The 10,508-nt window shown below is 48.8% G+C and overlaps 5 protein-coding genes across 5 annotated transcripts; 4 read left to right on the top strand and 1 right to left on the bottom strand.

Annotated features, from left to right (window-relative positions):
- Window positions 1-561: 561 nt before the first annotated feature.
- On the bottom strand, window positions 562-768 carry BDR25DRAFT_171137 (uncharacterized protein; the record flags this gene model as incomplete). Its single annotated transcript, XM_033684133.1, has 1 exon — window positions 562-768. A coding segment is annotated over one exon (207 nt), but the record flags the coding sequence as incomplete, so codon positions are not given.
- Window positions 769-2,161: 1,393 nt separating this feature from the next.
- BDR25DRAFT_380985 (uncharacterized protein) lies at window positions 2,162-3,755 on the top strand (the record flags this gene model as incomplete). Its single annotated transcript, XM_033697688.1, has 2 exons — window positions 2,162-2,231; window positions 2,281-3,755. The coding sequence occupies 2 exons, from the start codon at window positions 2,162-2,164 to the stop codon at window positions 3,753-3,755; spliced, it is 1,545 nt and encodes a 514-aa protein (XP_033541511.1).
- A 998-nt stretch (window positions 3,756-4,753) lies between these two features.
- Window positions 4,754-5,841, top strand: BDR25DRAFT_307167 (uncharacterized protein). Its single transcript, XM_033690790.1, has 2 exons — window positions 4,754-4,980; window positions 5,028-5,841. The coding sequence occupies exons 1-2, from the start codon at window positions 4,940-4,942 to the stop codon at window positions 5,449-5,451; spliced, it is 465 nt and encodes a 154-aa protein (XP_033541510.1). The 5' UTR covers window positions 4,754-4,939; the 3' UTR covers window positions 5,452-5,841.
- A 270-nt stretch (window positions 5,842-6,111) lies between these two features.
- BDR25DRAFT_271716 (uncharacterized protein) lies at window positions 6,112-10,004 on the top strand. The gene is made up of 10 exons (XM_033687272.1): window positions 6,112-6,454; window positions 6,516-6,846; window positions 6,901-7,359; window positions 7,414-7,470; window positions 7,579-7,619; window positions 7,680-7,809; window positions 7,860-7,923; window positions 7,974-7,999; window positions 8,064-8,794; window positions 8,842-10,004. The coding sequence occupies exons 1-10, from the start codon at window positions 6,423-6,425 to the stop codon at window positions 9,656-9,658; spliced, it is 2,688 nt and encodes an 895-aa protein (XP_033541509.1). The 5' UTR covers window positions 6,112-6,422; the 3' UTR covers window positions 9,659-10,004.
- BDR25DRAFT_96189 (uncharacterized protein) lies at window positions 9,783-10,176 on the top strand. The gene has a single exon (XM_033699310.1). It carries the CDS (start codon window positions 9,907-9,909, stop codon window positions 10,120-10,122), a length of 216 nt encoding a protein of 71 aa, XP_033541508.1. The 5' UTR covers window positions 9,783-9,906; the 3' UTR covers window positions 10,123-10,176.
- Window positions 10,177-10,508: the final 332 nt, after the last annotated feature.

Genomic DNA, 10,508 nt, shown 5'->3' with positions numbered 1-10,508 from the left:
ATAAATGCTATCTAAGAGAAAATTTCTTACGCATATAGCTTAAGTATAGTCTTAATAATTACTTACTTCTTTTTATTGCCTAGCCTTTGTAATTTAGCTGTAGAATTAGCTTATAAAGGTTGTCTAGCGCTATAGTTATTTATTATTTTTTATAAGACCTTATATATAGCTATAGCACATTTTTTTAAAAGCTTTATGTCTTATTTAAAAGCCTAGAGCGTAAGCTGTATCTTACGTTCTTTTAGCGCGTCTAAGTAGTGTTATAGGGAATGCATTAGTGTAGGAAGGGTAGTTTAGTAGGGTCTTGGCAAAAGTAAGCGACTTAGGTGTGTGAGCAACTCGCCTGTGAAGTACGTTATCCATTTACTCTACACCCAGGTTTCAGAGTAGCTTGTGCCATTTTGACGTTTTCCCGCCCCCTAGAACGATAGGTTGCAATTGTTGTCGATATGAAGCATGTACGATATCCTCATTTGTATTGCTCAGCGTATTTGTAATGCTTTCTAGAAGCACTAAACAGCATAGCTTTTGGAGAGAGGAGTACTCGTTGAGGCAAGCTTGGGTAGTAGGATAGGCCGCGCCAAGTTTCTCTTTATAACCAATCCTAGCCTTGTGATAGAGTGACAAAGCCTCTTCGTATTGCTCCCACTGGTGCAGTGTGTATGCAAGGCAGTAGACGCTCGTTAGCGTGTCTGGGTAATCCTTTCCTAACACCTTCTTGCGGAGTGCCAGCGTCTCTCGATGCATCTTCTCCGCCTCCACGTACTTCCTCTACCCGTTCAGTGCCAGTGCCACATTGTTCATGCACGTTAGTGTGACAGCGTACTACGGAGCGATGATACCATGCCTTTTGCCTTCCAGTACCATCGCTTCTGCAATCCACGGATGCGCCCTCCCTTCCGCGAGCTGCCTTACTTGACCGGTATCGATCCGCTGGAAAAAGCGACTGGGCTGAAAACATTCGCTGGGCTAGGAGCCAGAATGAGCTCTACGGTTCCAACCCTTGGACTGAGCAACAGACTCATTTAGACCAGAATGAGGACCGGTGACTGGCGCCTGAGTGGGCCCTCTCCTGCATAAGATGCTGACTCTTACAGGCCTACTCTACTAGCGTGCTTCAGTTGATTCCGATGTCATTAAAGCCCGTCACCATGACAGCCAGCATAACGCGACTTCCACCGAATCGGAAATTGTACGACGAAGTGCTACACGACAGTCGCATACAGGACGTGGAGTTGGGGATCGGATTTGGGAGATCTGTTTTGTCACAACCACTGTCCTCACGTTAATGTGAGCGAAAGTTGTATCCTGTTTTGTTGCGCATGTTAGCGGTGGTGTTTCAATCGCCGACGTGGCCCTGAGTTTTCTGAATAGAGGCTGTGGGTTTGGTGTCGTCCAGCCTGACGGTACTTTGCGGAACCATTAAATAGAGGACGCTGATGTGCTATACTTGCGTGGTATTGATAGTTATATCCTCTGACTGGACAGTAACAGTGTGTATAAAAATGAGAATCTGGTGTTTAACGCACGATATCAGACCATTCTCAGGACGCTTCATCACCGGGGTCTTACTAATGGAGACATTCAGACCAATTTATCTATATCGTTTAGCCTAACACCAATATTTTCATTCTGTTAGGATATGGAGTGGTCTGCCTTTGGTGATATGCCGAGAATCTGCCTTGATAACTCCATAAGTGAATGTCCTTCATTCTTATGCCACTGAGTTGTTGGCTTGAATGCTGTCAGACTGGGTCTTGATCGAAATCTGCCTTGTAGATATGACCCTGCAGGGGAAGTTGATATTTCTAGTGAGCTCTAGCAAATGAGATGTGCAAACTTAGACACTTATTGCACCGGAGTTCACAATGCGGCGGCTTAGTTTCCGTAAGCGACCTCGCTTCCGCAGTGCAACGCAATACACTTGACAAACGATTCCTACATTCTACAAGGGACCGCTAGTTGCAATATGGAAGATCATATAGAATCACATATCGTGCATGTCGAGAAGGGCTGAAGGGCTACCCACAGCCGGCACCTTGCTAACTGCCGCACTTCAAAATGAGCATTTAAGGCGTGCGAAAGACGAGAACGATCACGAATGAGCGTCATTACAGATATCTTCTGTAAGTAGCCCATCTTATTTCACGAAATATTGGCGATGGTGTCCTCTGTTTTGCTCGGCGTCCTCGGACTCGGGGGATGGGCTATAGCCGCAGTAGTTCAAGATTGTAAGTCTGATAGCCCTGCCAATTGAAACACCTAACCATGAAAAATCAGCAACGCAAGTGACTTCGATCCTACCATTCGTCAACTGGACGAGTGCCACGCCAGTGGTAACCGCGCCACCGAGCATCCCAGCTATCACGTTTCCCCCCTTACCTCCTGATTTCAATGATATCCCACGTGACATCCTCGAATGCTACGACTCATGGGCATCTGCCAATGTGCACAATACATTTATCGAACGACAGGTTAGCTCACTAGCATCCTCTGCAAGACTTGACCCCCCAAGCCTAGGACTTGACCGCTCCTCATGGATAGAACGCATGTGCACCACAAGTCCCTTTACAGGCCAATATACCACACTCTGCGACGGTCTTGCAAGAAATACTGAGAGGAGTGAAGAGGTCAATTGCCGAAACGTGGCGACAACATACACATGGTCGCAGACGATTTATTGGACGACTATTATCCCCGAGTGGTTATCGAGATGGAGGGCAGAAAACAGGGTTGAACTTCCCACTTGCTCACAAGCGCCGGATAGGGAAAAGCTTTGCTATAGGCTACATTCGGCCTACTTCTGGCGGAGCAAGCAGGCCGAGTCATCGGCGAAGGCCAATATCACTCAACTTCCACGGTGGTTTATTGACGCGGAGAGACCGATGTGCCGAACTTTAAGAAGGCCACCACCATGGAATCAGACGACGAAATCTTGTCTATTCAATGTCGATGATTACCAAGTGTACTACTGGCCTTCTGCGCCGCTAACCGGATCTTCTTTCTGTATGCCCAATATTACACGCCTTCCAGGAGGAACACGCACTATTCCCTGGCTTCCGAACACCGCTGTTGTGTCTGGACTCACGCTTACAAGTCCCTCCATCTACCACTTTCTCAAGGGAGTGGGAGTGTCGACATCAATTGGCGCGATACGTCAAGGAAGAGCCGGGTTATCGCCTGTATACAACCTCTCTTCGTCGATCGCTCCGGACACTATTCTTACTTTTCCGCAAGAAGAATCTGACGTTTGGACAGTCAAGGGACATCGTACCGGACGTGGCCTCCATGCCCATTGGGAATACCAGTATGGATCTGGCTCATACAACGCTGATGACATGAGTACTGTGCGATCGGCAGCCTACTTTGGTGAGTGCCAGCCCAGAAAAACCTGCAACCACACAGGGCAGACGATCTCTCAAGCCCAATATCGACAGAACGCCGCACTTTCTGTTAAAGAAGTATTGAATGAATGGGACAGCGATGAGTTTCAGGATTGCAACTGGAGCAGCCAGTATTGGCAACAAGGACCTTGGCATGATAGAGTGGATATGTGGATTGCTCCCGGCCAACCATGGAGAGCGGTACCAATAATGACGGATGATGAAGGTGAGCCTGAAGCTACAAGGATGGCAAAACCGGCATCAACAATTTCCAGTCCGCCCATTCGAACTGGGGACTGGGTACCTGAGACGACAGAAACTGGCGAGCCTGCCGATGGGCCTAACGGTGGGCCGGATGACGGGCCTGAATGACCTTTTCGAGAGCAATGCGGGGGAGGGGCAGCACCGATCGACATCCAGCCATGTCGATGGAAGGCGGGGCGTCAGAGGAATTCGCTGTGCGCACGAGGTTCATTGCAAAGAACATGTCATATTCGAATGAAAAAGCGCAGCCGGGCATGTCGCTTCTAGAGAGAATCTAGAATCGGCAATTGTTCAAGACGTAGATTGTATCAATGCCCTGGGACCAGTTGGCCAAGGCCGTTTGCGTATGGTGGAGCTAATAAGGCTCGCCATACTAAGACTCTGAAGCGGACTGTCCAACAGCATTGGGAAAAGCTATATGAGCTTCCTTCCATGATGAAAACGGAGTGGGGTAGGAAATGGGCAGAGAGACTTTGGGCCTTTAACATCGTGTTCGGGAGCTGTATAATGAGGAGGCGGAGGTCTCTTTTATTTTTAAGTTAGAGTAGAAGGTTTCAATGTTTGTCGTAAATATTTGATAACGACGAGAACTATTCGTAGATCAATCTGTTTGATAGATAAACGTAGTAATACTGTTTGAATAATAGACGTATAACAACTGCCGTGCAATTCTCTTTTCAATTGGCTAGGAATCCGGTGAACTTCCACCCCCTAAGTGGAGCTAAGGACCGCATGTGGAGATGAACTACGGAGCATGACACTGCTGGTTCAGGACTGAAATTTGAATTTTGTTAATGCCGTGATTCAGTTCTAGCAAGAGGGTTGATAGTTCAAATGCTTCCGTTTTCTCCTTAGCTGCAAGTGCGAAGATGCTGTAATTCAGTGCCTGTTTGAAAATAAATATTGTGTAACACATTCATTAATTATTGTTCTAAATACGTAAGTAAAAGCACGAGACTGAATCTTAACACACATGCCTAACCTCTCTGGGCTGTTACCCTCAGACTAAGACGGAAGGGGAAATGTGGCTGAAACTGTGCGCCACAACCACGCGCCACAAAATCGAAACTGGGTCGGCCCTCCATCTGGCTTCCGCCGCCCAAGTTCCACATCCCTCAACCACGCCTTTACAGCTTTCACACGCATGCATTGATACCATTCCCCTCATTCGCTCCACCTCCACGTGCCCTGTTACCTATTCTCCTTCAACCCTACCTCACTTCCTCCCGCAATAAGCTCACAACCAAATTCCCAAATCCCAGCCAGCCTCACAGTCCATACACAAGGCAACGATGTTCTGCCTACGAAGCTGGATACCAATCCTCTTCTTTTTGTAAGTAAATGTATGTCCGACGGCGCGGTCCACGTACTAATTATCAGGCTAAGGACCAATGCTTCACCCGTCTACCTCGTCCTGTTTATCTCCGCGACCTACTTCCTAAACCGACCTTGTGTGTATTGCTCGCTGCTCCTATTCATCCTCGTCGTTGCGCTGTTCGACTTCCATACTCCCTGGTTTGAGCCACCGCTTGAAAGCGAGAGTTTAGAGGGTGTGATTAATGGGACGAGTCCGTTGAGAGATGTGATTGGCGAGACGGCGAGTTTGGTGGTGAGCGCGGCGAATAGCACAGCGCAGGCGGCGGTGAAAGCTGCTATAAATGGGCTGAAAGACAAAATGAGTGTCGGGAGTCAGATAAGTGGAGGTATGGCCGAGGCTGGGGGGCAGAGTTATGAGTGGGTGAAGGGGTTATTGGGGAAGAAGGAGTGGCGGATTTCGTGTTTGGATGTCTTGTTTCGGATATGAACCTATCAAATGAGAAGGTCATGAAGAGTGGCTGGCGTATGCCTATCTGGCTTACAAGGGACGGCTGGACAGCGGATTGGATCTCGGGTTTTCTTTGCCAGGGTTCAATGGGATACCATTCCATACCAAGGACAGGGTGCATTATTGGTCTGGCGCATGGTATTTGGTGCATCTTTTGGAGTCTCCGATTAGCGCTGTGAGCGCCTAATTACATCTTCTCTCTGCGGCTTTACGGTGCATTCGGGAGAGGTGGTCAGGGGTCAACGGCAGGTTGCAAATGTACGATAATTTTGGCATCGGAGCCGGCTGGCGGAATGTGTTTACAAGCAGCTCTACTTCTTCTAGCAAGAACGAGGTAAGTCCTTTGCAATACCCTATTACCATTCCGTGGCATATTTATATTCAACCCATTCGGCTAAGGATGATAAAGATCTCTCCTACTTTGGGAGTCCAAGTGAATGCTTAGATATTGAACCAGCAACCTTTCAAAATCGGGATGAAACGTTATTTTTAAATTCTCTAACAAGAGGCGTAGGATCTATCCAACGATACGTTTTCTGCTTTTCTCTTCGTATCGCAAATGTGAATGCCATAGCCATGCACGGCTAGCGCGGGGTTCGACCGGAGGGGGCATGGACGCGGGGCATTCCGAGTCACCACCTTCATCTCACGACGGCCACAGCCCGCCTTTGCAATTGCCTCTCGCACTCACATCTCTGAAACTGGCCGCCCTTGCAAACCTCTCGAGACCTTGTTCTCGCCCCCAGCTTTGGAGAAGGCTATTCACTAAACATCGGCCATCTGCCTCTTACACCCCATTCTCGACGTGTATAAGGAACCGAGACTGCACAAGACTGCTCACACGACCTCAATTTTCGAAAGCCTACTTTAAGCTAGCTTTAGGTAGTGTTACTTCGACAAGAGTACAGGTTCGGTTTTGCTCTGTGGAGTCGAATAGTAGCCTTGCAATCATGGCGACGGACCGAGACGTTCTACCAAGCTGGTAAGCCCGTCAGCCAGCCCAACCATAGCATGCCTCGGACTAACAACGACTCCCAATATAGGGTCAAGCCCTCACACTATTCCCTATCCCTCCATGACCTCGAGTTTGGCGGAAACTTCACCTACCAGGGAGCCGCCGAGATCAACGTCGACATTCAGAATGGGGCTAACCAGTGGACTGAAATTGTGCTCAACGCCTTCCAGCTCAAGATTCATAGTGCGGAGCTGAAGCTTGGCCACGTGGAGAAGGATGTACCCCCACGACAGGCGAAGAATATCACGTATGACGAGAAGCGTCAGCGTGTTACACTGGGCTTTGGGGATGAGACAGATCTGATTCAATATTCTGGGGAAGGTGTTCTTACAGTCAAATTTGAGGGCGTTATGAACAATGTAAGCTCCAATTCATTTATACTACAACTTGTGGAGTTACTAGCTTCAGAATAGGTCATGGCTGGCTTCTACCGCTCCAAGTATAAGCCCAAAGGCGAAGTCCCAGCATCAGTCGCTCGTGACGATGAATTTCACTACATGTTCAGCACCCAATTCGAGTCCTGCGATGCACGCCGAGCTTTTCCTTGCTTCGACGAACCGAACCTCAAGGCTACGTTCGATGTTCTGTTGGAGGTGCCCGAGGACCAGGTCGCGCTCAGCAATATGCCCGAGAAGGAGGTTAGGCCGAGTAGCAAATCTGGCTTTAAGACCGTGTTGTTTGACCGTACGCCCATCATGTCTACGTACCTTCTGGCTTGGGCTATTGGAGATTTCGAGTATGTCGAAGCTTTTACCAAGAGGAAATATAATGGGAAGAGCCTGCCTGTAAGGGTGTATACTACGCGAGGGTTGAAGCAGCAGGGGGAGTTTGCGTTGGAGAATTGCCATCAGGTCGTTGACTATTTCTCCGAGGTATGACAGCTTGAGCCGGGGCATAGCACGGAAGGTACTGACGACTTGCTCTAGGTCTTCCAAATCGACTATCCTCTCCCTAAGGTCGATCTGCTCGCTGTTCACGAATTTGTAAGTATTTTCTGATACCGCTTCCCCTGCGGGCTCTGCTGATTTATTAGCCGATAATAAGTCCTCTTTCTCATGCGATTATGGCTTTAGCTGACCGATGTATTCTAGTCACACGGTGCCATGGAGAATTGGGGTCTCATTACCTACCGGTAATATGACAATCTCCCCCCGCGATCGCTGTGAATGCTAGCTCTAATTCCATGTAATAGAACCACGGCCGTGCTCTTCGACCCAAACACTTCAGCAGACAGTTATCGAAACCGGGTCGCATATGTTGTGGCGCATGAACTTGCCCATCAATGGTTCGGCAATCTCGTTACTATGGACTGGTGGAGTGAAGTAAGTTCATCGACCCCGCTACAGGGGAAGGAAACTAATGTCAATTATAGCTCTGGCTCAACGAGGGCTTTGCTACGTGGGTCGGATGGTTCGCAATTGACCATCTCTATCCTGGTATGTAGTCTGCTGGGCTTACCGTAGTACGCTTGCTAATCCGTTTGCAGAATGGAATGTCTGGGGACAGTTTGTTGTACGTGGAAGATCTAGAGGTACCTTGAAGTCTTGAGACCTTCGACGACTGACTTCTGATACAGACCGAATCCGTTCAAACAGCCTTCCAATTCGACGCTCTACGTACATCCCACCCAATTGAAGTGCCCGTATATGACGGGCTTGAGGTCGACCAAATCTTTGACCATATCAGCTACCTCAAGGGCAGTTCCGTCATCCGCATGCTTAGCGCTCACATTGGAGAAAAGGTATTCCTCCAGGGTGTGGCAGACTATCTTAAAGCGCACCAGTACAAGAATGCCACGACGAATGACCTCTGGTCTGCTCTGAGCAAGGCATCCGGTCAGGACATCAACAGTTTCATGGACTTCTGGATCCGGAAGATCGGTTTCCCAGTCGTTACCGTTGCTGAGGAGCCTGGACAGATCAGCATTCGCCAGCAGCGCTTCCTGCTGACCGGTGACGCCAAGCCCGAAGAAGACGAGACCGTCTGGTGGATTCCTCTGGGCTTGAAGACTGGATCATCTGCTTCTGCAGCAGCGGTGCATAAGATCCGGGCGCTTACTCAAAAGGAAGATACCATTCGTGATATTGATGACTCGTTCTATCAGATCAACAAAGATCTCACGGGATTCTACAGGACAAACTACCCCTCAAAGCGCCTCTTAAAGCTTGGTGAAGCCAAGGATTATTTGAGTGTTCAAGACAAGATTGGGCTTGTCGGAGATGCGTATGCCAATGCAGTCGCTGGTTATGGTTCTACGACAGGCTTGCTCGCTCTTCTGAAACCATTCCACAACGAATCTGAGTATCTGTATGGTCCCTTAATACGAAATGGAGTTTAAACTGACGTCTACATAGGGTCTGGTCTCAAATTACTACGACCATGGGTAATGTTCGCAATGTATTCTCCGACGTCGAGGATATTAGCGCTGGTTTGAAGAAATTCACTCTCGAACTTGTCTCACCCGCCGTCGAAGAAATCGGCTGGGAGTTCAAAGACGGCGAAAGCTACCTCACAGGCCAAAAGCGCGCAGCACTCATCGCAACCGCCGGCCTTCTTGGGCACCCCGCAACTGTTGCGGAAGCCCAGAAACGGTTCGACCTCCACATCTCCGGCAAAGACACCAACGCCATCAACCCATCTCTTCGTCGAGCCATTTTCTCAACTGCAGTAAAGAATGGTGGCGAGACAGCTTACAACGCTGTTAAAAACGAGTATTTCAACGCAACATCAATCGACGGCAAAGAAATCTGTCTCCAATCTCTCGGACGCGTACAAGACCCTGCACTCGCACGCGACTTCCTCTCCTTCATCTTCTCAGACAAAGTTGCCATGCAAGACAAGCACTCTGGCACCATCGCGCTCTCCTCAAACTCCACAGTCCGTATTGAAGTCTGGCACTTTATCCGCGATAACTGGGACTTGGTGTTCAAGACTCTGTCCGGGAATATGGTGGTTTTGGAACGGTTTTTAAGGTTCGGGTTGAACAAGTATGCCGATGAGCAGGTGGCGGATGAGATTAAGGGCTTTTTTGAGAGGGAAGGCATGGAGACTAGGGGATTTGATAAAGGATTGGCGGTTATCGATGATACAATTAGGGGACATGCGAAGTTCAGGGTTAGGGATGAGAAAGTGGTTAGGGAGTGGCTGGGGGCGAACGGGTATCTAAGGTGACGGTGTGGGGAGGTGAAGGGGAGGTTGTGATAAGTGCTAGGCGTAGGAGGATGAAGAGAAGATCCAGGATGGTTGGAGGAAGATGAAGAAGTCTCTGTGTGATGTGTGAGTATGTGTGTGGTATGATGTGACTCCGGTCTGGCGATGAGAAGACAGCAATGGAAAAGCGGATTCATGCCCAGAATTTTGAAAAGAGTTTGTGCGGTGATATATTGCTAGTGGTGCATGGGGAGATGTGATAAAATCCCATGTGTTGTTGCTCTGTGGCGTTGATAATGGTGGCTGTGAGACCTGGACCTTCGGAGATTAGGTACAAGAATAAAAGTGACGCATGGCTCTATGGCACTGAAAACTGGTGGGTTTACACTGGATTAAAATTTTGGAGGCCCAGCCATACATTGTTCTCCATAGACGAAAATTCTATGGAAAGCCTCAACAAGGTGGCTGTGGATCTAAGAGGTTAATAAGAGATGGACGTCGATACAGGGACCGGGGTACTGGAAATGCCTTTGGCGGCCACACCGATACCGTCTGGTCGGACTGGCCCTATGGATCCCCGTCGACTAGTCCCATTATAAAGAGATGCTGCTCTGCGAGCTAAAGAACGAAGAAGATTGGATCATAGTGGCTGCGGGATCTTGTAGGACCAAAGGCGAGGAGATTGATCTATCATGGGTGTCTGGGGAATAAAACTGACGACTTTCGGCTGTAAGTTCTTCAGACCTGCGGACGAAAAATACAACGCTGAAACAGTCTCACGCTGCTCTGCGGAATAAAAACCCATCCCACAATACTCTTTTGCTGGCTTTCTGCCTCTGGTACTGTGGGAATCTAAAGACAGCAACGCGCC

The sequence above is a fragment of the Lindgomyces ingoldianus genome (assembly GCF_010093535.1).
Source record: "Lindgomyces ingoldianus strain ATCC 200398 unplaced genomic scaffold BDR25scaffold_44, whole genome shotgun sequence".
NCBI classification, from domain to species: Eukaryota; Fungi; Ascomycota; class Dothideomycetes; order Pleosporales; family Lindgomycetaceae; genus Lindgomyces; species Lindgomyces ingoldianus.
Note: the sequence above shows the minus strand (reverse complement) of the source record. Positions and strands in the feature narration are given on the sequence as shown.